Source organism: Phoca vitulina, unplaced genomic scaffold, assembly GCF_004348235.1.
Source record: "Phoca vitulina isolate PV1807 unplaced genomic scaffold, GSC_HSeal_1.0 scaffold5, whole genome shotgun sequence".
Lineage (NCBI taxonomy): Eukaryota > Metazoa > Chordata > Mammalia > Carnivora > Phocidae > Phoca > Phoca vitulina.
In genome coordinates this window covers 71,331,973-71,358,644 of record NW_022589708.1, presented here as the reverse complement: position 1 = coordinate 71,358,644, position 26,672 = coordinate 71,331,973, and the positions used below count along the sequence as shown (strand labels likewise).

Below are 26,672 nucleotides of genomic sequence, written 5' to 3'. Positions count from 1 at the left end.
GCCAGGTCTCTGTGGATAAGTCTGTTGCCAGTCTAATGTTTCTACCATTGTAGGTTACATATCTCTTCTCCCGAGCTGCTTTCAGGATTTTCTCTTTGTCTCTGAGACTCGTAAGTTTTACTATTAGATGTCGGGGTGTTGACCTATTTTTATTGATTTTGAGAGGGGTTCTCTGTGCTTCCTGGATTTTGATGCCTGTTTCCTTCCCCAAATTAGGGAAGTTCTCTGCTATAATTTGCTCCATTATACCTTCTGCCCCTCTCTCTCTTTCTTCTTCTTCTGGGATCCCAATTATTCTAATGTTGTTTCGTCTTATGGTATCGTTTATCTCTCGAATTCTGCCCTCGTGATCCAGTAGTTGTTTATCTCTCTTTTTCTCAGCTTCTTTATTTTCCATCATTTGGTCTTCTATCTCACTGATTCTTTCTTCTGCCTCATTTATCCTAGCAGTTAGCGCCCCCATATTTGATTGCACCTCATTGATAGCCTTTTTGATTTCGACTTGGTTAGATTTTAGTTCTTTTACTTCTCCAGAAAGGGTTTCTCTAATACCTTCCATGCTTTTTTCAAGCCCAGCTAGTATCTTTAAAGTGATGATTCTGAACTCTAGATCTGACATCGTACTAATGTCCGTATTGAGTAGGTCCCTGGCAGTCGGTACTACCTCTTGTTCTTTTTGTTGAGGTGATTTTTTCCGTCTTGTCATTTTGTGCAGAGGAGAATAGATTAATGAGAGAACAAAATGCTAGCAGGGTAACAACGTCCCCAGAAAATATACTCTAAACAAATCAGAAAAGACCTGAAGCAGTGGGAAAAGAAAGGGAAAGAGAGAAAAAAGAAAAGGAAAGAAAAAAAGAAAAAAGAAAAAGATAAAGATAAAAACAAACAAAAGCAGAACAAAACAAAACAAAACAAAAACAGAATGTGATCAAATATGATCAGGCTGGATTATAGATCAGTGCCACACACTAGATTTTGGGTGTATTTTGGTCTGTTAAAAGAAAGCCCCTCCCAAAATTTTAAAGAAAGAAAAACTTATATATGTACAAAAATAAGGGTTGATATGATGAAGGGATGGAATATGACTGTAAAGATGGAAATTATAAAAAATTTTAAAAAAGGATTTGATAAGTTGTTTGAAAAAAGAAAAGAGGATTAAAAAAAAAAAGAAAGAAAGAAAAAAGGGAGAGAATGTGATCAGGCAGGGGAGTAGAAAAAAATCATACACTAGAGATTTAGAGTATATTTTGATCTGTTAGAAGAAACTATCTCAAGATTTTAAAGAGAGAACAACTTATATATATATGCCAAAAATATGGGTAACTACTATGAAGGGATAGAATATGACTTTAAAAATGAAAAATAAAAATGTTTTTTTTTTAAAAAAGGGATTGATAAGATGTTGGTTGAAAAAGGGAAAAAGAAAAATTCAAAAAAAAAGAAAAAAGGAAAAAAAAAGTTAAAAAAAATAATTAACTTTGAAAGACTAAAGAATCATGGTAAAAAAGCCATGAATTCTATGTGCATTATTCCCCTAGCGCTGGAGTTCTGCCGTTCTCATTGATCGGTAAACCTGGTCTTGGCTGGCTGTTCTCGCTGATCTTCTGGGGGAGGGGCCTGTTGCCGTGGTTCCCAAATGTCTTTGCCGGAGGCAAAATTGCCCCGCCCTTGCCGGTCCGGGCTAAGTAATCTGCTCGGGTTTGCTCTCCGGAGCTTTTGTTCCCTGCAAGCTTTCCGTACAGCTTTGGAGGCGGAAAGTGAAAATGGCGGCCTCCCAGTCTCCGCCCCGGCGGAGCCGAGAACTTGGGGTCCCGCTCCTCAGCGAGCCCCCAGAGAAAAGCAGTCAATCACTCCCGTGTCCCCGGTCTCCGGCCACACTCCGCGCTCACCCGGCCTGTGACCGCGCCTTTCTATCTGGCACCCGACCCCGGGTGGAGTCTCCAAACCCAGCAGATCCCCGCGGTGCGCTCCCGCACCTCTCCTCCCGGGGGAAGAAGGTGAGTCTCCCCGGATCTGCCGCTTGTTGGGTCCCTGCTGGAGGAGCAGTGGCCCGACTGTGCCGCGGATCACGGTTTATAGCAACCCCGAGCTGAGAGCCCGCGCCTGGGCTCCGTCTCTGCAGCCGGCTTCCCTGCTCCGATACCTGGGAGCTCTGCCGCACTCAGGCACCCCCGGTCTTTCTGTGACCCCGAGGGTCCTGAGACCCCACTGTCCCACGAGGGTTCCACCCCCCACTTCGCCACCAGAGTGACGTCCCTCAGCGGAGCAGACTTCTAAAAGTTCCGATTTTGTGCTCTGCGGCTCTATCACTTGCCAGAAGCGGCCGACGGAGGCCCCTCCCCCGCCGTCTATCCTCCCGAATAACGCCTCGGATTCACTTCTCCGCACGTCCTACCTTCCAGAAAGTGGTCGCTTTTCTGTTCAGAGAGTTGTTGCTATTCTTTTCTTCGATCTCCTGTTGAGTTTGTAGGTGTTCAGAATGGTTTGATCCCTATCCAGCTGAATTCCTGAGAGGAGACAAAATCCAGGTCTCCTACTCCTCCGCCATCTTGCTCCGCCCCCCTAAAGTGCTGTTCTTAAGATAATTTTGAGTGCCTACTCTGTGTAAAAGTATTCTAGGTGTTTCATTCAGAGATCAGTAAGTTATAATCCATGAACCCAAAGAGTTTATAATCAGTTGGGAAAACGGGCATGGCAGGAAGTGATTGTAACATAAAATGAAGGAAGTGTCTTTCTCCTAACAGTATCTGTCACAGATGCTGTTGCAGGCCCTCTGTCCTTTTCAGTCTCTGCGAGCTCTGGAGTCATCTCATCCACCACCATGGCTTCGACTACCACCTAGCTATTCCCTCCCAGGTCCAGGTCCCCAACCCTGGTCTCTCTTGAGATCTCCTCTTGGTGAATCACGGGCAATACCACTCTTCGTAGTCAAACAGTTTTATCTCCACCCACCCCATAGTCCCCACGTCAAAGCAAAACAAAGTGAGATCTCTACTTCTCCTTCTATATGCTTGATTTCATTCAAGTACAAGCTAAGCTAAGAAGGCACCCACATTAATGGAATAAATCAGACTGAGGGATATTTTTCTCTCATGTAATGGTCCAAAGACAGAGTGACCCAGGGATGGCCATGCATCCGGACGGTCTGCTCCACTGTCCCCAAAGCCATGGTCCCTGAATGTTTGGAGCTGATGCATGAAGGAGAACATTTTGGTCTAAGGGAAAATGAAGGAAAGTAAAGGGCAAACAGCTCCCTTCTAAAAATATGATCTAGACATTGCCATATCACTTCTTCACATCCCTTTGGCCCAAGCAGTCATGTGGCTACACAGAGCTGCCAGGGAGATTGGCAGGGCAGCCATTTCAGTTTAAAAAAAAACTTGGAAAGTACCATGAATAAGAGAAAGAAAAGGAGACTGGGGACATTTAGGCTCAACCATAAATTTTTAGCTCAGTTCTTGACAGGGTATTCATAGAGTAAACTAACACAGAAGGCTGGGAGTCTTCACCATCTCTCCCGCTCCTCATACTTGGTATCAAATGTCACCAGATCCTCTTGATTGTACTTTTAAAGTATGTCCTCATTTGGATTCCTGTAGTGATGTAGTCTCTCCTTTTGCAAACACCTCCTCACTAGTCCCCTTGCCTCCCTTCCTGCCCCTAGCGTCCATCCTCTGTTCCTTCCCTGATTAAAATCCGTCAGTCACCAGGTCCACGTTTGCCTGTGAGAAGAACAGTGTTTGCCTCTAGCTAGAGGGTCTAGGTGGGAAGAAAAATTACCTCTCACCATATTCCTTCCATTTTATTTGAATTTTCTTGTCTCATCCAGAAAATCAAAACACTATGATAAAGAAAGATCCTTTGGTAGCTTTATATCATGGATAGAATAAATAGAATTCAGACTTTTTAGCACGCATACCAGGACCGCTATCTGCCCTCCCACACACAACTCCTGCTGCTCCCCATACCATCCCTGCCAGCTTCTGTTGCTTCTTCCTGAACTGGTCTCTCCTTCTCCTCACCCGCCAACCACCTCAGACTTGCTGGAAAACTGTCACCTCCACAGCGCCCTATCAGGGCCTTCCTCCTCAGGCAATTCCTCCTATGGCAAATTCTCTGTTGCCATAGCACACGGTATTACTGTCACATTGCTGTCACTGATCATTCATCCATCTGGTTCTCGCTTCCTGTCACTAGACCAAGGCCCCCCAAGGGGAGGGGCTGTGCTTAGCATCAAGGTTAGTTTCTGAATACCTTGTACAAGAGATTTGGTATTCCAGGAGCTTAAGGTCACCTGGAGAAAATTATTTAGGGAGACAGAGTTTACGAGAAAAACTCTTAAAAATATTTTTATAGTCACTAAATAAAATAGTACAGTGGATTAAATAAAAATAATGTTTATGCCATTCTGCACATTTACATTAACTCCTATTTCCATCTCCTACTAGAGACGCTCCAGGTTCTCCTTCCCTGTGATTTGCAGCAGATGCTTACAGATTATGCATGCACCCTACATAATCAAAGCTGCCATTTATTGAATGCCTATGAAATGTTCGGGAGTGTAAATACATGGGGTTTCTAATTCTCAAAATAGTCCTGCGAGGTCCGCTTATTTTACAGATGAGGATACTGAGGCTCAGAGCAACAAGCATCGAGTTGCCCAGGGTTTTATATTCTATAGCAGGGATTTGAACTGGGGTCCACAGACTCCAAACCCATGCCTGTTTTGCCCACAGTGTTCTGCCTGTCATGCCTGCTCAGAGACCATGCTTTTGTCCTGTTTTACTTATTGTTTGCCTCTGCACTCAAATGGCATTGGTTCCCCAGGTTAGGACTGGATACCCCCTCACTCCAGGACAGTCCCAACACACAGGCACCAGCTCCTGCCCCGAACAGGCTGGGCATTCAGTGTTTGGGTCTGAGTTTACTTTTCTTCAGTGTATTCTTCCCATCAAAGCTTCCGGGCACAACCTCTGTCCCTGCTCTGCCATCCACTTTATTTCCCTTTTCTACCCAAACCCTGTTTCTTCTTCTGCTGCTGTTCCCAGCAGGGGTGAGTTCACGAAGGACGTCCCCTGTCCTGTTGATGTGACATCATGGTGGACTTGGGTCAGGGAGGGACCGGAAGGGGCCACAGACGGAGACACTTGGTGCCCGGGAAAGGCTAAAAGTGTGGGGCTCCTTCTTGACATTTATCCAACATTTATTTAGTCAGATCAGGGGATAAACTGATTTTTTCTTCATAAAAATGTTCACAAAAACATTCATCGGTACTTAATGTAATTCCACTGCCTTTTCTCCAAGTCAACAATCTGAAAAAAAAAAAAAATTGACGAAGGTATTTCCTACTTTTCTGTAAGATTATTCTCCTCAGTGATGTTCTAACTCAGAAGGTTTCTTAGGGGAAATTTTAAAGCACTTTACTTTAGATAATAAATCATTTAATCTAAGGAAGCAACCCCACTGTGTACATACATTCACAGACACACACACACACACACACACACACACACACACATATCCAGACATAAAGAAAGTGTGCATCAAAACACATTCAGCAGAGGCCTGTTGGAATGACAAGGGCTTTCCCTTCGGTCTGCTCACTGTTCTCTTTGGGGAGAGCAGGACAATGGCCCTTGGCCCCGTTGGTAAGGAGTTGTGTGTAGATCCCTGAGTTCACCAGACTGCCGGTCAGGACACAGCAGCCGAGGCCATGCCAGTTATTTTACCAGTGAGAATTTCACATAAAGGATTGTTAAATAGGCAACCAAAAAGGCAAAACAAGAACTCTGAGGTGTCACGGAGGTAGCAGCTATAGGAAAAAGCTGCAGGTACTCAGGTTAAAGTTAAAGAGGTTAAAATGATTAAAACTTAGAAGCCTGGATAAAGCACTTCACAGAGCTGAGCCTTAGACCTCTGATGGGGGGCACTGGTCTCTGAGATGGAGGAGGAGCTCCTGGGCTGAGAGCCAGACCAAAGAGAGAGAGCCCGGTGTCTGGGGAGGAGCTGGGAGAAGAGACTTCCAAGCAAATGAAACTGCCAGTGCAAAGGCCCTGGGGTGGGAATGTGCCTGACCAGCAGTCCTTGCTCTTTGGCATCAGAACCACCGAGAGAGCTGGAGAAGCAGATTGCAGGGCCTCATCCCCCCCATCCCCCCACTGAGAGTTTCTGACTCAGCAGGCAGGAGGTGGGGCCCAAGAATTAGCATTTCAACAAGTGTTCCGGTGCTGCTGAAGCTGCTGGTCTGGGGATCATACTTTGAGAACCACAGTCCTCAAAGTGTTCAAGGAGTGGCAAAGAGTGAGCAGGGAGAGAGGAGTGAGAGCCGAGGTCCGGAGGCCGTGGGGCCCAGATGCTGCCAGACCTGGTGAGCCGTCATGGTGACGTGGCCTCTGCCCTGAGCGAGGTGAGGGCTTCGTGCAGAGGGGCAAGTGCTGATATACAGTCTTCAAGGGTTCTCTCGGGCTGCCACCTTGAGACTGAAGATACGAGGCAGGCGCTGGAGCGGCACGTCTGGGGACTTTCCAATAACCCGGAGGAGCGATGGTGGTGGTTGCAGCCAGGTCAGTGGCAGTAAGGAGAGACCTCCCACACTGCCTGATTGCAGGGATTTAAAAAGCAATGGGAGAAAAAAAAAGAAACGATTGGAGGCAGGGACAGATTTTTACCTGTTTTGTGAGGACCTAGACCCTGAAGAGCAAGAAATGGGTATGTAGCTAGAGGATGGCGTAGGAAGGAAGAATGTGCTTTGGTTCTGCTTGTTAGAGATAAGAGCCGCTCAGACATTTGTAGAGGCTGTGCACCTGGAGCCAGAGACTGAAAACCCTCGGGAGAGAAGGAACAGCAGGAACGAGGCTCAAGAGAAACCAGGAGGGTGTGGCAGCCTGAAGGATGTCCCCAGAGATGTCCCCGCCCTAATTCCCAGAACCTGTATGCCCCTCATGTGGTAAAGGGACTTGGCGAGTGTGATTAAGTTAAGGACCTTGAGGTGGGGGGATTGTCCTTCTGGGCCCAATGTGATCATAAAAGTCCTTAGAAGAGGGAGGTAGAGAAGAGATTTGAGGATGCTCTGTCATTGGCCTTGAAGACAAAGGAAGGGGCCACGAGCCAAGGAATGCAGGCAGCCTCGAGAAGCTGGGAAAGGCCAGGACACGGATTCTCCCCTGGAGTCTCCAAAAAGGAACACAGCCTTACCAACACCTTGGTTGTTAGCCCAGTGAGACCCATTTTGGATTCACGGAACTGTAAGACCATAAATTGAGTTGTTTTAAGCCATTAATTTTGTAGAGGTTTGTTACGGCAACCACAGGAAATGAAGGCAGGGGGTGGAGATAGAAGAGTGAGGGAACTAATCATCGAGGAGTGCTACCTCCGACAAGACCTAATCTTCCAGAGTAAAGATTCATTTTTTACGTTTCAGGGTAAGAAACATTAGGGCTCCATGCTTGTTGACCTCAGTTTTCTCAGCGAAGTAGAAGTCTAGGCCGCACACCCAAGGAGGACCTCCTATGGATGAGGAAGTTGAAGCAAGCAGAGAGGTAGCTAACTTGCCTGAGATCACATAGCCAAAAACAACAGAGGCTGGATTCAAACCCAGGCAGTCTGACCCAGGAGCCCCCCCTCTTGACCACTTCACCACGTAGATTCTGAGCAACAAAATGAGAGCATTTGAAGGGGTCAGCATTGGGCGGTGGTGAAGGCTAAGTTGTAGCCATCTCTGGGACTCCAAGGCCCAGTAAAGGGCATGGCAGTGACCACCACTGTGGAGTGCTGGTGGGGCCTGCGGCTGCTGGCTCTGGGAAAGAGCCAAAGGCCATGGTACTGGACAGGCCATTCATGGGTATATGACTTGCTGGGAGGCTGGGAATAGGTGTGGAGAGGAGGCTACCAGGAGGTGCCAGCCTCCATACTGCCCAGGGTGCATGATGTAGGGGAGGGATAGGGTCGCTATGATTCCAACTACGAGGGGAGGAAGATGGGAAGCCCAGGCAGGAACTTTGAAGGAAAGTCAGTATCCTTAGACTCAAACTAGCTAGGAGGGCCGAGCCTCAGAGCTAAGTCTGAACACACAGGCTCAAGTTCAGCAAAGGGAGCTCAGGCCAGGTAAGAGAGGACAGACAGGTGTGTATTCAGACAGGCAGATGGCTCAGAATGGCAGCGATGAACAGCTCCCACAGCCAGGGATGGACACCAGACAGGTGGTAGAGGCTGCAGGTCTTCCACATACCAGCAGAGGGAGAACTACTGAGCACTGGGTCTTCGGCCTTGCTACTCAGAGTGCTCCCTGGACCAGCAGCATCTTTGACCAGCTGGTGGCATGTTTGAAATGCAAACTCTCAAGCTCCACCCCAACCTCTGAATCAGTGCCTACATTTTTTAAAAGATCCTCAGATGGTCTGTATTAAAGTTTAATACAGAAGCACTGTTTATACCAATGGTTCTCAACGTGCAGTGCTTAGACCAGCAGCATCTGATGTATCACCTGGGAACGTGTTAGAGATGCAGATTCTCAGCACCCGCCCCCCCTTCCCCACCAGACCCACTAAATTGCAAGCCCCTCATGTGGTTCTGATGCCCACTCAAGTCCCACAGCCCCTGGCTTAGGGCGGCAGGATCCTGTGGCAGCATGGCCTTGTGATTGCCACAAACGTGGACTGACTTGGTTCTGCTGCTCAGGCTCCTATAAAACAGGATCACAGAGTAGGGATCTTGCCCACTTTGTAGAGATTTTGTGAAGTTCAGTAACCTGTCCATGTAGAGCACTCAGGAGCACCTCCAGCCCGTGGAGAGGGCTCAGTACCTGTTAGCTGTGATGCCATCCACAGTGTGCCATTCCTGCTCAGGTGTGCTTTTCCATCCTTTCTGCCCGAGACCTTTTTCTGGAAAACTGGAAGAGAAAGAAATGTTTGCATCTTCTGGTACCTCGTGTGATGAGAAGCCCCTCTTCTCTGTGATTCTATTTTTAAAAACAGACATGTAATATTTTCACCAGCCAGTAACAAAAAGGGGGACTTATCTTCTTGGGGATTCTAAGAAGATCATTGTCACGCAGGTCTCTGCTAATGAGAACCGCCATCGGCCACCCTCGGGTCCATTATGTAAGATGGCCATGATCATCTTGGGCTTTGGCTTTGATACGGGCAGTCACTCCTCAGCCTCTCGTGAGAAACAGGACAGTGGAGTCAGGTCCTTATCTGATAACTGTGTCCTCAAACAATATGTACTTACAGATGTGCAGCAAACCAAAGCAGTAATAACAAACACCGTGAAAATACTTTTTAGCTAGGGCAGCACTTACCTTCTACACCCTCATTGAGTACCCAAGTCTTACCTTCAGTAGTCAAGTTGGGCCCACTCCATCTAGATATATGTATGGAATGTGTGTTTTTTTTATGCTTTGTCCCAGCCAAACATTCATGAAGTGTGGAAAATATTCCCATTTATAATATTGCAATGATTCTGTGACCCCCCTCAAAAACAATCAACAGCTAATATTTATCACTAATCATTTATCCAGTGATTAATAGAGACCAGGTGCGATGCTAAACACCTATTCTGAAGTATCCCATTTAAACCTCACACTAACCCTAAGAGGTAGCCTCTGTGTGATCCCCATTTTACAAAGGAGGAATCTGAGGCTCAATGGGGTTAATCCCCTACACACAAGTATCAGCTAAGAAGCTCAAGCCCAAGTCTGTTGGACACTACAGCTCATGCTCCTGCCACAGAACTTGGAGGAGGTCTCTAACCCAGTGCTGTGTAAAGACGATAAGAGGATTAACCAAGAATGACAGAGTAACTGAGGAACTTCCTTAACTGCAAGTATGTCATAACTTGTCTTAAGAGCTACAAGGTGGAATCTAATATGAATCTCCAGCTGTCCCCTACTGAGGACACCTGTAGCCTTATTGAGGCCAGCTGGATGGCCCCTCCACCCTAGCTGGGATCCTGCTGACCTAGTGCTAAGCCCCACGCTGTCCATCTTCAGGCCAGTATGTGCTAAGACTCCCTGTCTCTCCCAGTGCTCTCTGAGTTTAATTTGCTCAAAGTCACTTTAAGAACCACCTGTATCTAGCAGATGCATCCCACTGAGGCTTGTCACGTATAGTAGGCACTGCATGGGCCGCTACCACCTGACTCGCTCCTTATTTATTGCCAGAGATAGTAATCCCTTAGTATCTCCATCATCAAGGAATCTTCTGTCTTTCTCTAGTAGGAGGGACTGTGCTCATGCACAAAGGTTCTCCACAATCTCTGAGCAGCAAAGGGAGGTTGGGCAAGAAGCCAAAATAAAAGTACCCCCCTTCACATCACATGGTCCAGCAACACAGCTGTCTTGGTATTTTCTGCATTATTCTATGAAATGCCACAGGTGCAGGTATCTCTATTTGTACACTTTATACCTGGCAATCAGGTAGGCTGCCCTTAAAATTGTAGCCTTTTCATGGTATTGTTGGGTTCTGTTTGGGATTACACACCCAGCCCCTATTTCCTACCCTGCAAAGGGGTCAGTGTGATTCATCATCTGGTCCACCTAGATTTTATTTTATTTTCTCTAACTTGCTGTTCTTTCCATCTTCATATTCTAAAGCTCATCAGTCACTCCTCCTTTTACTCGACCAGCTCATAAAGCCAGATCCACCCCCATCCTCCATGCTGACTCCTCTGCCCACCTCACAGCCTGCAGGCCTGGTGCAGGTGTCTTGGTCTAGACTGGCTGCTTCAGTGCCACGCATCCTCACTGAACGCTAACTGTGGACAAAGGATGTACTTGTAGGTTTTCAGGACTGGGAATTTTTACTTTATCAATAGTCTTGAAGTCAGCTCCTTACCCACCTAGCAGTTGTGTGCTCAGAAAGAGGAGCGCCACTAAGGATGACATCCCACCTCCTGCATGCCCTCAGGTACCCCATGGACCTCAGACAGCGCTTCTCATAGGAATCTCCTGGGATCTTGGTCACACGCAGGTTCTGATTCAGTCCGTCTGAGCTGGGCCTGGGCTTCTGCTTTTCTGACAAGCCCCGGGGTGAGTGGACCACACTCTGAGCAGGAAGGTGTCAGCACACCGCCCGGTGAGGGCGAGCCTTGAGCCAGCCAGACACCATGCTGGGTGCTCCACATACATAAACCGTATTTCATCCTGCCTCTGCTCTGTGAGGTACAGCTGTCTTCATTTTTTATTTGAAGGTCATTTTTCTGAATGTTTCCTCAGTTTTGGTGACTATAGATTAGAACAGTCTGCATGTTGGCAAGAAGCCACCACCATGGATGTCATAATTCCCTTGGATACAGCGAGGTGGCTGTTCTATGCAAGACACGTCCCAGGGGACACTGTTGCCAGTTAAATGGGGTTCACCCCTACGGTAGAGACACCAACCCAGGAACCGGGATAACTTGGAGTCTGAAGGTGAGAACACTCCAGGCATCCTGAAGGAGGAGTGGCTTGCCATGCTGCCTTCTCCTTGGCTGACTGACTCTGCAGGAAGTGATCCCTCAGCCTTGTTCAAGAAAGCACGTGTTTATGGAAAGCTGCCTGGCATTGTGCTAAGTGGTGTGGGAGTCCACTGATAAAGGCAACGGGGCTAGCCAGGGCATCAGGCAGGTATTTCCGTTAATCCTAAACCCACTCTTGGGCTATTGCAGATTGCCTAAAAACTTTGCTTCTTCTGTGTCTGTGCCTAAAAATTCGCAGATAGGAAGAATTTGAGGTGGTCTATTTTGTTCCTTAGAATTGATTTGATGTATTTGGTAGTAATGAAGAGAGGCTGAGACGAGTTAATAGGGAAATGCCCATCTTTTAAAAAATTAGCTCCTGAAGATTTAAAACATTAATCCTCCATTCCTGTGAAAAATTAAAGGCAGTAAAGCCTTGGACAGAAAATAAAGATGATCATAGGTCTGGGAAAACCTCAGAGAGCTATCTCCCAAATCCTGTGGAGAACACAGAATACCCAAGGCCAGGTGATGCATGCATTTGACAACCTGAAGGAAGGAATGAATATATTTATGCCAATTACTGCAAATGCATTAAAATATATTATCTAGTAGCTGGTTGATCTTCATACCCACCTAGGAGTGGGGGCCACCCAAACTCTGGAACAGAAGATTGAAGTTAGCAACTTGCTATGGAATAGGGTCACTTCAAGCTGTGGAGCTTCTTAAATGATAGGGTCCTGGGAGTTCATTTTCTAGAAACCTCTGCAGGTCAAGTTCTCCACAGTGAATAGCAGCCCAGAACTTCAGCTTATGCTCTGTTTAAACATTTTCCAGGACATTATCAACAGTTCCTTCTAAAAGGGATGTTCAACATGGAGAGGATGTTACTTGTACAATTTATGTAACAAGTACTAATTTAAGATAAAATTAAAGGGTCATCTTTTCAATGCCATTTTGCAAGGAGAAGAAAAAATTAAAAGCAGTGAATACTCCCTGCAACCACACAAAGCCATTACCTGTCCCATCTAAAGCTGGGCCTTCAGGACGGTCCCTGTGGAGTGTGTTAGATGAGCGTTTGCCCTGGAGATGCCTTTAAAACTCCGCAAGCCCAAATTAACCTGGAGGAAAGGAAGAACCAACTCTGTGCAAAAACCATTTCCCCATCAAGCCATTTCCTCCTGTAGTTAGTTCTCATGTAGACAGCATTGTTTTGCTTTTCAAAACATAGGATTATAACCACCCTCTTAATTCCATTTCCTCATTTGCCTCCATAAATCATCCTTGTGTTTTTCTCCTCTCAGACCCAGAAGCTTACCTGTATGCATTGCACATTATATTCACCTTCGGGATCAGTCATTATCCATTTGTTAAAATGCTCATCCTTTGTCTTAAAGAACGCATAAAAATGGCATGAGGTATTTCTTACTGTGAAAGAGTCTTACTAATTGGGATTTCTCTATCTTTTTTCCTTATATCTCTGTTTCCCCTTCTTCCAAAATGTAAGGCAGAATAGCAGTCCAGTTATTACTGGAAAGAGCACTACCGAGATTCCCATGGATCGAATCCTGGCTGTCCCTTTCTAGCTGTGTCAGCTTGGACAAGTGACTTCACCCCTCTGAACCTCTGTTTCCTCTTCTATAAAATCAGAACAGAAATGCCTGCTTTGCCCAGTTTTGAAATTTGCTGGGAAGAGTAAACAAGGTAGTATTGTGTGTTAAAGAGCTTTATAATGAAAACACATACAAATGCCAAGCATTGATATCACTCTTAATGTCTCATGTCATGGAGATGAGTGACTGTGTACATTTTTCCTACAGATGAAGCTTATCTCTTTAGGGGACCATGGGGGGGTGGATCATAACAAAAAATGATATACTCTTCCCTGTCTTCTTCAAGGGGAGGCTCTTCTTGATGACCTGGGTCACCATTGAAATATCCATAGAATTCTAGAAGGCTAGGACAGGAAGGGGGCTTAGCACTCAAAGTGCCCGGAGTAATCAGTCTGCGAGGACTGCTGTAGCAAAACACCACAGACTGGGGGGCTTAAGCCACAGAAATTTCTTTCCCCATAGTTCTGGAGGCTGGACGTCCAGAGCAGGGTGCCCCAGGGTTGCTTTCTGCTGAGGCCCCTCTCCTTGGCTTGCAGGTGGATGTCTTGTCCCTGTGTCCTCACCTGCCCTCTGAACATGTGCATCTCTGCTGTCTCTTCCTCTTCTTAGGACAGCAGTCCCTCTGAAAAATCCTTATTTTCACTTAATCACCTCTTCAAGGTCCCTATCTCCAAAAGTAGTCACATCCTGAGGTGTACTGGGGGTTAGGATTTCAACATATGATTTGGGAGATCAGGGACACAATTCAGCCCAGAACAGTGCTGTACCCAACCTCCTCATTTTATAGATGAGAATGTTGAAACCCAGAGAGGTTGAGCAAGATGCTAAAATTCCCACAGCAGGTGTCCACAGAGGCTGGAGCTGAGCCCCATATGGAGGCCAGTGCTCCTCCCCCCTCCCCCCCTGCCTCCCCTTGAAGGCTGCTCGCTGCCCGTGTCCCCTCTCCTTCCCAGGCGCCACGCTGCTTTCCCCCTGGACTTGCGCTTCTCCCCTGTGCCCCCGGCCCCCACCATCCTCACCTTCTGGTGTGTGGGAGCTCTGCTCTTCAGGGTCCAGGGCGCAGGAAGACTTGTTCACCATCAGTCCTGGGTGGAAGTGTCCGTGGTGAGGAGTGGGCTTTAGTGCAATGCTTTGGCACATCATGACATGTGTTTGGGAATCTTGAGGTCTCTTATACATCATCATCCAGTTTGAGGGCTGTGTTCCCAAAGTTTGACCCACAGGTAAGTAAAATGTTCGGGCACTTTCAAACACACCTTGGGAAGACACCTTTCTGTATCTGTCACATAGCTGTCAAACCTCCTAACATCTGGAAAATGCTCTTTCTCTTAACACGGCCAGATCTTGCAGATTCTTCCAGAAACCATGTCCACCCCCGCAGGGAGAAAAGCACATCTGTCAAACTGCCCCCATTCCCTGGGAGAGATTTAATAACTAGAGTCTATCCCGAGGTGTCAGGCTTTGAACACCTCAACACTTTTATAAAATAAACCACAGCATACGAACCACTCTCATACAACGCCTCATCGTTCATCATTAAAGTGGCTTGTCAAAATTCAGGGTCCTGAGTTTTGTGTTTTTCAACAAAATCCAGGAAAGCCCTTCCTGAGTACAGTGGACCAGAGGAGAATCCCCCCAAAGCATTTGTGAACTGCTGGCTTTCAGATGTGTATGAATTCATCTATGAATCCAGGAAAGGTTTGTTTGGTGCCTAATGCCTGGTGTTTCTCCCCAGGGGGACTCCTCCTCCTATGTTCCCATCTCCTGAAATGGCACCACCAGCCCCCGCTGCTCAGACCAGTCGCCCGATTCATGCTTCCTGACTTCCCTCATCTCCCTCCTGCACTCCATGAGCACATCAAGGTGGCTTTGCCTCCCAAATACAGCGCACATCCATCCATTCCTTAGCCTGTTGTAGCCTCAGTCCCCGTCACCATGAACTCCGCCTAGACTCCACACGTATCCTCCTCATTGCTGTTCTTATCCCCACCCTTGCCTCCTGCACTCTGTTCTCCACGCAGCCGCCAGAGGGATCTTGTAAAAGCTTACTTAGCCCTTGTTATCCCCTCTTTGAGACTGTCTGGGCTTCCCACTCTACCAGAGTAGACTTCCAACTCCTCCCCAGAGACCACAGGCTCTGCATGACCTGACCCTGCCTATCTCTTGAACTTCACCTCCCTCCACTCTCCCTGTCACGGACACTCAAGCCCCGTGGCAGTCTTTCTGTTCCTTATGTACTCTGAAACGTTCCGGGCTCAGGACCTTTGCACTGCGGTTCCTCCACATGAGACTCTCTCCCTCCAGCTCTCGGCGCTCTGCCTCTTTCTCGTCATTCACAGCTAACTGGATGCTGTCTTCCCAGAGGGACCTCTCTCGTCCATCCCAGCTCAGCCTAACCTGCCCTTTCCTGGTCCTTTGCTAGCGCCGTCCTTCTTTTACTTCTCTGCAGTTATTGAAAGCTTTAGCTATCTAAAATGTTGCTATTTTAAAGTTTTGCTGATTTTATTTATTTGCCCCCATGACTGTGTCTTGTTCACACTGCGCCTAGGATGGGGGTGTGGCAGACAGCGGGTGTGCGGTAAGTTTAGTTACTGTCTCTTGACTGTCGGCCTGCCTACGGATAGGACCCTGTCCCACTCGTAAGGACACAGACAGGTAAAGAGATGCAATTCAGAACAGCGAGCGCCTGCTCTGTTGGGCCTAGCCCACTCGCACGGTGGCCTCGGCCCAGGCAGTTGCCCTTTCTCAGCCCCCACCTGCTCCCTGCAAACAGAGATCATCAGGCTCTTGCTGGACACCTAATAGGGTTGCAGTGGGTAATAGAACCCACCTAGGTGGTGCCGGACATGTCGGGCGCAGGCTGTGATTTCCACAGCGCAAGTGCCCATCCTGTCCCCAGGCCCTGGAGACGCTGCCCGGACCTGCAAAGCTGACAGGAGACCCAGGACTCTCTCCCTGACTCCTGTCTCATTTCTACTCTGTACCTGAACCTTTCGTGTTCCATTTCCAGCCCCTCCTTTTCTCTCTCCTTGACATTTTCATCAAAAGGAAGGTCTTACAGAGAAACTGAGGGTAGGGCTGTGAAGGACAGTGTGGCCAGGACCCAGGCAGCGTGTTTGCAGACCAATCCTGTTTGCCTCCCGCCTGTCACCGTGATCTGACCAGCGTAGGCAAATGCATTCGCCACCAGAGGGCATGTTTTCAGGCAGTATGGCTCCCCCTAGTGGGCACTGGTTTGTTACAGAATCACTGCCATCCAAAAAACCCCAAAACCAAAAACCTCACAGCATGAAGATGCTCATAAACTTTAACCCCGTGTAATTCCACTCCTGGGGATTTATCCTAATGAAAAAAGCAAAGTAATATATGGGTGACACAGACCAAATTTCCAGCAATAAGGGCGTATCAATTGTAGTGCATCAACATGAGAATCTAAGGTAGCCATGAAAATGTTAAGCATCAGGACATGGAAAATTCCTAGTAGAATATTACGAATTCACGCATCTGCAACAACGATGAAGCGATCATGGAATTGAAAATTTCATCTTTTTTGTAGTGAGATTATGGGTAATTTTAAATTCTTTTTCCTTGAAAGTTATGTCTGTTTAATTACCCCCCACCTCCCAAAGAAACAACTTCATCGTCTCTAACTGTGGGATCCCCCTCCATCTGTAAGTGATGATGGGGACTGCATTAGTTACGTGGGGCTGCACTTGCCGAGTCCCGCAGGCTGGGGGGCTTAAACAACAGAAATCCATCTTCTCATGGTCCTGGAGGCTGGTAGTGCAAGACCAAGGGGTTGGCAGAGTGCTCATTCTTCTGAGGCCTCTCTCCTCTTGGGTTTTACAGATGGGCACCTTCTCCCTGTCACATCATTTTCCTTCCATAGGCATCTGTGTCCTATAAAGACACCAGTCATATTAGATCAGAGCCAACCCTAATGCCCTCATTTTAACTTCACTGCCTCTGTGAAAATCCTGTCTCCAAACATGGTCACATCCTGAGGTACTGGACGTTAACACTTCAACATATGAATTCAGTGACTGTTATAATACTTATATACTGATATAGGACATACTAGTATACTTACATACTTATTATGTACTTATTAATTATATTAGTAAGTAATACGCTTACTGTTAATACTTATACTATTATAATACTTATATACTGTATAAATACTTATTTATACAGAGTATCATTTCTTTATATTTATTTATTTTGAAGATTTTATTTATTTATTTGTCAGAGAGAGAGAGAGAGCGCGCGAGCACAAGCAGGGGGAGTGGCAGGCTCCCCACTGAGCAGGGAGCCTGATGCGGGGCTTGATCCCAGGGCTCTGCGATTGTGACCTGAGCCGAAGGCAGGCGCTTAACCGACTGAGCCACCCAGGCGCCCCTCATTTCTTTATATTTAGATGATTTTATAAGTGTTACAGCTAAAGCACTCCCTATGATGCAAAAGGCAGTATAATATTATTCCTTCCGCTTTTGTCATGAGCTGTAGAGCAGGCAGTGTATTTACCCATCTTTGCTACCTCTTAGGCAAAACAATAAAAAGTTGTAATTATTCAAAAGACATTTTGGGCGATTGTTTAAAGAAACTTGATCTTACTCACTGAGTTCTCCTCTCAGTTGATTTATGAACTGTGGTCAACACAGTACGTTTTTACAAATGGTGCCACAGCAGTGTCATCTGCCGGTGTCCCCAGGATCGCTACATCTTCATGTGTCACACTCATGAGCTGATAGATTGGTATCATTTGTGTTATGTATGTCTGAGGGTGTGCTAAATTCAGCTTTAATAATATTATATAGTATTATAGTGGATATATACACATACACACCACTGTATATATTCTTACATACATCCCCCTATATGTTCAGTTATTTAAAACAGCACAATAGATTCTAATCCTGCTTTTGCTTTTCAAACTCATGCTTGTGAATTGCAAGTGTTATATTTTCTTAGCCAATCAAAATCCTGCTATTCTTGAAATTATTGTCTCAGCTTCCTAGGTTCTAAGGATTTATTATTACGGTGTTTGCCTCTGCACTATGAAGTACCAAATGCTTTCACATGAATAGAAATAAAGAATGAATGAAAGTAAGACTCTAGGGTGCCTGGGTGGCTCAGTCGTTAAGCGTCTGCCTTCGGCTCAGGTCATGGTCCCAGGGTCCTGGGATCGAGCCCCGCATCGGGCTCCCTGCTCCGCAGGAAGCCTGCTTCTCCCTCTCCCACTCCCCCTGCTTGTGTTCCCTCTCTCGCTGTGTCTCACTCTGTCAAATAAATAAATAAAACCTTTAAAAAAAAAAAAGAAAGTAAGACTCTAGATGTTGCGTAAGGCTACTAAATGAGCCTGCATTAATCTCTGTCTGCAAAATGCCCGAACAGATATATTTTTGAAGATTTGCCAGAAGAAAGAGGATATTTATTTCTTTAGGGACCCCATTATTGGAGCTGTCCTCCTTGGGGCCCCAGCTGCTCTTCCTACCCAATATCTTCTGCAGGCACGGGGCTTACAACATGGCGGCATGGAAAGAATAGAAGTATCACCTCACTTGTACCTAATAGCACTGGGAATTTGGGGATTGGAGCTCCATGTGAAAAAAATGATTACTTTGCCACTTTATAGACAGCAAAACTGAGGCCTTCACAGCTCATGATTTAGTGCAGTTCAGGGACAGCTCTGGGATGAAAACCAATCATCTCTGAGCCCCCAGATAGATTGCCAGGCCCATGAATCATCCTGCCGCTAATATGAATAAAATAGCAAGTAAGATAGAAGAGTCTTGTTAATCCTGACCACGGGATACCATAACATTTTCAAACCCTGTCTTCTTAATTATGATAGTAATTTTTAAAAAAGATTTTATTTATTTATTTGTCAGAGAGAGAGAGCACAAGCAGGGGGAGCGGCAGGGAGAGGGAGAAGCAGGCTCCCTCCACCTGGGAGCCTGATGCGGGGCTCGATCCCAGGACCCTGGGATCACGACCTGAGCCGAAAGCAGACACTTAACCAACTGTGGTCAAATCCTGCTTTTGCTTTTCAAACTCATGCTTGTGAATTACAAGTGTTATATTTTCACCACCCAGGCATCCCAATTATGATAGTAATTTTTAAATGTTTTTTTTAACTTTTAAAACATGTAAACAAATAATAGGGGTTTTTTAAATTAAATGCTTATTGTTGCAGGTGTTCATTGGGCAGTGAGTCCTATAATTAAACACACAACCTCCCGAGGGAAGAGAAGTGGAAATACAGATACATTTTCATTACAAACAGAATTACACCATCACACTGTTTCTGCATCTTGCCTTTGTTTGTTTAACAATATGTTACAGATATCAGTCCATGATGGCACAAAAAGATTTACCTTATTTTTTACTGGTTACCTATGCCGCTTTGTATATAGGATTTGTTCTATATGTATATTGGATTTATCATTTCTATAACTAGCCCACACTACTTCCCTAAAGCAGATCCCGCTGTAGTCATCATCCGAGATCCACTTTGTGCACTTGCAAAATCTTTGGCTTCAAAGGCATACATCATGTCATTTCTTTCTCCAGTGTAACTGATTTGTTTTCATTTGTTTCTTTACCTTTTTATCTGTTTCATTCCAGCTACACAATCTGTGGAGTCAACTTACTGCCTTGATTTTCTGGAATTAACGAAACTGATAGGACTATATAATAAATAAAATTTCCCCATGCAAAATAACACTTATCAAAACCAAAATACATGATTAGCATGTTTTATTATTTTCAATTGAGTTTTATATGCTTAATCTATCTCTAGTTAAGAGGCAGTAAGAACGGTTAAGTTCTATTCCGCATACATCGGTGTATGTGCGTACATGTGTAGTGTAGTGGTGGGGTTTGCATTTCTGTTTCATTTTGCCAGCATATATTCTCATCCTTGTTATACAGTTTTCACATCAGAATATGACCTTTCCTCCTATAAAAACATCTACATTTATCCTCTGAGGTATTTTCCCTGTCGCGTTATTTTTTAAATTTTTTCCCATTTTTGTAAAAACTTTATTGAGATAGAATTCACATACCTTACAGTTCACCATTTAAAGTGTACAATTCAGTGGTTTTTAGTGTATCCAGAGTTGTGTAATTGTCACCACAATCTGTTTAGAACATTTTCATCGCCACCCCAAAAAACCCGTGCTCTTTCCCTGTCACCCTCAAATGCTCCTGTCCCTCGCATGTAAATGTTGAAAGATATTTTTGCCCTCCAAAGCGGCTTATCCATCATATTCCCACGAATGGTCCATTGGATGCTACTTTCCTCGGACCCTCCCGGTTATCAGAATATTTCATCTTTATCAGCTTTATAGATGGAAATTGTTTCTTACTTTGGTTTGCATGTACTTCATCAGGAATGGTGCTGACTGTCATGATCTTTTGGCAATTTGTGTCACCTGTCTGTGCACTGCTTTGTAGACCTACTTTAAATAAAAGCAAACATATTGTCACTGCTTTGTCCCCGTCCACTGGTGCATGCTACATGGGACAAAGACCACTATGAAGTCAGTCCACCCGAATTACAGAAACAAGAGTATCCTCGGAAGAGGCCTCGAGCACCCAGAAACCGTCCCTGGGGCTCACTACCTGTGTATCCCTGGATCACCTAGTGGCATCCATCTTCCTTTTGTAGGATGACTCCCGTCCGTCCCCCAGTGTGGGTACAATTACTGCTCCTCTGTTTCCCTCCATTTTTTCAAAAATATTTATTTATTTATTTTAGAGAGAGAGCACACACAAGCTAGGGGAAGGGCTGAGAGAGAGAAACTCAAGCAGCCTCCATGCTGAGCACAGAGCCTGATGTGGGGGGCTCAGTCTCAGGACCCTGAGATTATGACCAGGGCCGAAATTGAGAGCCGGACGCTGAACCAACTGAGCCACCCAGGCGCCCCCTATTTGCCACAATTTGACTTTGTCTCAATCCATCAACCACTATTTTTTAAATGGACATTCCATGGTTTTTGTTCTGTGCTATTAAAATCTAGTCACCCCAGGGGGTGCCTGGGTGGCTCAGTCGGTTAAGCGACTGCCTTCGGCTCAAGTCATGATCTCAGGGTCCTGGGATCAAGCCCCACATCAGGCTCTCAGCTCAGCGGGGAGTCTGCTTCTCTCTCTCCCTCTGCTCCCCCCGCCCCACATACACACTCATGCTCTCTTGCTCTCTCTCTTTCTGAAATAAATAAAATCTTTTAAAAAATTAAAAAATAAAATAAAATCCAGTCACCCCAGATTAATCCTGTCTTTATATATACCTTTTACCTGGTCTGTGGATCCTGATAGTTTTTTTCACCAGCTAAATTCCCTGGTGAAACCCCTACCAACTTTCCCTGGCTGGAGGGTCTTTGGGAAAAGCCAGAGCTAGGCTAATAAAGCCAGTGAGCCAGAACTTCCAGGAGCAAGCATTTTCCCACTGCTGCTTCCAGACCTGAGCCCCTTTGGCCGATAGTTACTGTCAGGTCCTTTTTATAGGGACGGTAGCCTGCAGTGATCAGACGTAAGGGAGAACCCTCAACCTTTTTCCACCATGACCTGACCACCAGGCACCAGAAAGCCTCAGACTGAGTCTGTTATTCATGCTAGTACTTGTTAGCACCCCCAGCAATCTGCCCCTTAGGTAAACCTCGCCCAGAAGATTCACTCGCAGCGGAGGTGACAACAATATTCAGGGGCATTCCTAGCATATGTGACGCTCTAGATGGACCATCTGTACTACCGCCTCCTCCAAACCGTGTATCATTTCCCGTATAACCTTGCAATAATCAGTAATAAGCACTATCTTCCTGACTCACTACATACACAATTTAAAAAGAAATCTCATTTTTATTGATTAATATTCAAATGAGAGCACAATGCCGCTTCTGTGATATTTTCTGCCAAACATGCGTGACCCGAATCTAGTAAGGAGGAATTATCAGACAAACCAAATTGAGAGACATTCTACAAAATAATAGCCTTTCGACTTTAAAAGCGCCAAGGTCCCATAAGTCAAGAATAGACCAAGGACTGTCCCAGACTGAAGGAGAGTGAGGAGACCATACAGCTAAATGCAACTTGTGACTCAGAACTGGATCCTTTTTCTAGAAAGGATATTATGGGACAATTGGTGAAATTTAAATGGGTCTGAGCATTGGATGGCACCATTGGATCAGTGTTGATGTCCTGATCTTAATGATTATATTGTCGTTATGTAGGAGAATGTCCTTGTTTGCAGGGAATATACACTAAGGAATTCAGGGTTAGTGGGACAACAGGTCAGCATCTTATTCTCAAATGGTTCAGGGGACAAATGTCATTTGTACAATAATTTGTACTATACTTCCAAGTTTTCTCTGTGATTTTTATGAAATACAAAAATTATTTTTAAAAACCTCAACAGTAATTGTAGCAATTGTTTAGAACTTAGGCCAACAAAAGACTTTTTTGAGGAGGATTATTTTTCACTAACATTTTTCAGAATTGCTGGTACACGAGAACATTAAAAGGCAGAGGGCTTTCAAAGTCAGTTTGGTTATTGCTATTAAATTCTCTAAGATAGTACGTCCTCTTATTGCTCACACCTGGAGAGGACAGTGCCCACCATCCCACCCTGGGTTCACCCTGATTACATTGGCAGATCCTGCAAACAACTTCTCCAGACTGTGCATTGGAATCCTCCACCCGATGCTAGGACCTGGGACACTGGGCCAGGTGAAGCACGAGAACAGGAAGGCCACTGGGGTCTGTCTGAGGCTGCTGGGCTGGCCAGATGCTTACACACTGTTCACATAGGACAACGTGCCTGTGTGGTGTCCAGCCAATCCACCACTCATTTTACCAGGGGAAAAAAATGTTTTTAAACATCCCAGTGCTGATTAAAAGAACTTTTTTAGAGTCAAATGTGACAAAGAAGCCCTTGAATTAGCTGCCTCTTTAGGGTGGGACTTCTGATTAGGCTGTTTCAAATGCTATCTCACTTACCTTGGGTGTGTATTCCTGATCATCCCCCCCACCCCGCCCCGCAAGGGGTAGATCCCACTTACCCAGCACTTATACCTACTCACTCAATGATAAAGCAGGTGACCATGTTTCCCCAGCTTGTAGCGCAGAGCAGAGGGCACTTGTGGAATGTGCGTGGTGTGTGCGTGCGCCTTTCTGCATGCGTGTGCTGGGTATAAGCCACTCCATCTGACCTAAGCGTAGTAGATTGTCAAGCTGTTTTTCCTCCTTCTTGAAAGCAGTTTGCAGTGGAGGCAGCGATCTTTAAAATGGAAGCAGTCACTCCCACCTGCAGCCCAAGGGAGGCACAAACGCTAAGCAGAGCAGTGGCGGGGGCAGCAGGCTGGGCCACAGTCCCCATCCCCAGCCCGCGGCACAGGAAACGCACCAGGGCTGTGCGGGGTGGCATGGGGGTATTGAGCGGTTAGCCCTTCTGGGGGAGAAGCCTGGTTGTTGGTGAAGCTCTGTCACCCCTGCACTTTCTCTGAGATAGCCCCATCTGGCATTTCAGCCCCAAGGGAACAGCCTTCAGTATCTACGTGTCCTCCCTCCCCACCCCACCCCCCATCCTGTCTCCAGCTTGCAGGTGCGCTCAGGTCCCAAACCTCGATAGACATGAGTCACCATGGACCTTGTGAAAAGCACATCCTCAGTTCTGCCCCAGGGGCTCTAACCCACTCAAGGTGTGCCTAGGAACGTGCATTTTTAACCAACCCCCAGTATTTTGATGGCTGTGGTCCGTGGACTCTCAGAGAAACCCTGCTCTAGTACAGGAACACAGGGCTTGCGGGCAGAAAGCCCAAATCTGCCTTTGCAGCTCTTTTCTCCGCACACCGGAGGACCTTGGGCAAGTCACCCGAGCTCCCTGGGGCTCATGTTCTCGACCTCAACACCCAGGGTCTGTTGTAAGGACCAAACGCGGTAGAAGGCAAAGCGCTTTGCAAACTGTGAAGCTCTACAGAAGCAAGAGTAGGAGAATCTTGCCCTGGTTATTACGTTAACCTTGGTGATCTGCCGGTGGGTATTAAAGACGCTCGGGCTCGAAGCTTTTGGTGCCTCGTAAGCAATTTTTCAAAAGGTGTTATTCTCCCCCTCCCCACCAGCCTTCAACACAGCCAAGTGTGAGAAACTGCAAAAGGAGAAGGAGGACCTGGAGAGGCGGTTTGAGGAGGAGGTGCGGAGGCTGGGCTGGCAGCAGCGGGCGGAGCTGCAGGACCTGGAGGAGAGGCTGCAGCGGCAGTTTGAGGCCGAGATGGTGCGCCTGCAGGAGGAGCACCACGCCCAGCTGCTGCGGATCCGGTGTCAGCACCGGGAGCAGGTCAGTCCGCCCTCGGCGCCCTGTCTCAGCTGTTGGGATACGCAGGTGGAAGGTGGAGGGGTGCCAGCGCCGCTGCTTTAGCAAGAAGTCCTGCTCCGTAGGTGAGCTTCTGTCAAGTTCACTCTCCGACCTCATTTCTTCCTGCTGTTCCCTCTCCCCCCAACCCCCCCAGCCACCCTGGCCTCCCTCCCGTGCCTTTCTTCCCAAGCACACTCCCACCCTGGGGTTTTGTATTTGCTGTGCCCTCTGCCTGGAATGCTCTCCCTCTAGACATTCCATGGCTCCCTCTTTCCGTCTCATCCAGACGTTTCTCCAAAGTCACTTTCTCAGTGAGGCCTTTCTTTATCTAAACTTACAGCCCCTCCCCCACCACCTACCCACTCTTCCTGTCCTGTCCCTACTCTAGTCGCTTATCGCTGTTGAATGAACTATAAATTTTACTCGGGTCCCCTGTTTCTCATCTGTATATTCCTCGGAGGGTAGTGGTAATCACGAGCAAACGCACCTAGCACTTGTGATGCACTGGGGACTGCTCTTAACTCTCTACCTATACCAATCATCCATCCTCGCAACAGCCCTGCGACATGGGTTCCGTCATCGCCCCCATCTCACGGGTGAGAAGACCGAGACCCAGGGGTTAAATAATCTGCCAGAACTCACAGGGTGGGGCCAGGAAAAGCCGGGGAGGAACCCAGTCTGGCTCCAGGGTCCATGCAGTCCAGTGTGAAGTTTGAATTGTCGGCCGGGTCTACCCGTGCCGGATGTCTGGTGCCTGACTGCTGAGCCTGCCCTCGGCACGCATCTGCTGAATGAAGGACCGAATTCCTCTGGTTAACCTCAGCCCGACAGTCTTCGTAGAGAGGGCAGTGCTCCCTGGAGCCACTGAGGAGGATTCCCGGGGTCGTGCCGCGCCCCCAAGCCTGCTCCCCTCCGGGACTGCGGCTTGTGCAGTGAGACAGAGGGTCAGCTGCGCTTCCGTGAGAGCTAGCTCGGCTCCTGTCTCTGCTCTTCCTTCCAGGCCCCCAGGGCTCTGATGCCCCGATGCCCGCCTTCTAACAGGTGTGTGATTTCACATCCCTAAAGTAAACTTGCATTTGTGAAGAGTACTCTTTAAATCTCAGGCGCGCGCTGAGTGGCCCTTCATTAGCATGAGTATTCGGGCTGCTCTTCTCTGACAGCTTCCAGATAAATAACCTGGACGGCAGTCCCGGAGGCTTGGGAATGCAGGAGGCACAAGAGTCATTTCAGAGTAATAATAAGTACTATTGTTGTCGTTTAAAATCTCCCATTGGACAGCCCTGTATTCGGCTTCTCGGGTTAGCATTCTCCTTTTCTAGAGGCCTGTGGAAACCAGACACGCCTGCCTGCTTGAGGTGCTTTAGACCCCGAGACCAGGAAACAGAATAGCTGGCAGCTAGAGTTACCTGCTGCTGCTAAGATTAGAAACTGAGCCCCAGCATCTTGCCTCCTAAGCTTGCAGAGCAGAGCTCCCATGAGTAGACATTTGCACCTGTTGCTCTCCACAGCCTTCCCAATTTCCTGGCCCCTCAATACATCTCAAATGCGTGCAGAGACCAACTTGTTCTGTGCCTCTGTATCCCTGGGCTGTTCACTCCCAGTTTTACACAGAACATGTTTCCCCCTACATTCACTAAAAGATTTCTGATCTGAAGTTCCAGGTTGGTTGAGAAGATGCCAAGAGGCAGGGAGGTGGTCACCAGCAGGAGAAGGTGCTTTGAGGGAGCCCTCCGAGCAAAAGCTCCTGTCGGGGTGCAGTGTATGGGAACCAGAGAGCTGAAGCCACAGCTGAGCGGGGCCCGTCCACTGGTGCAACACCACTGGGGGCCTGACGGGGCTTCGCCGGGGCAGGCACACACGCTGGGAGATGGGCTCTCGCCTGGCCTCTGAGCTGGGACAGCAGCCCGGAAGAGATTTTATACTGGGAGGGATTGGAAAGAAACAAGACCCCCAGCCTTTCCCCTTGAGAAGGAGTCACATAAGCCACCCATGTATATTTAAGAAGTGCTCTGTCTTAGGAAGGCTCTGAGTTCTGTTCTTCTCAGTCCTTCATAATAGCTAGTGATTCATTTATTCATTCATCCGTGCAAAGAATATTTAGCGAATGCCACCGCACGCAAGGCATTATGGCAGGCGACTGGGAGCGATACCAAGATACAGAACGTGCGGACTTGCTTGTATCATAGCCCAGGTTAGAGATCGGGGAAAGTTCTGAGACAGGTACCCCAGAAACTGTAACACTGGGTGAGAAGTACAGAGGACATGTTTAGGAATTT

At 47.0% G+C, this 26,672-nt stretch overlaps 1 protein-coding gene across 9 annotated transcripts in view; it reads left to right on the top strand.

Annotated features, from left to right (window-relative positions):
• MTUS2 (microtubule associated scaffold protein 2) overlaps positions 1-26,672 on the top strand; it is a 590,108-nt gene that overhangs the window by 542,287 nt on the left and 21,149 nt on the right. For all 9 annotated transcript variants that reach the window (XM_032403269.1, XM_032403268.1, XM_032403271.1 and 6 more), the window contains one exon: positions 24,164-24,378. In XM_032403269.1, coding sequence (XP_032259160.1) covers positions 24,164-24,378 — 215 coding nt within the window. The remainder of the gene's footprint in view (positions 1-24,163; positions 24,379-26,672) is intronic.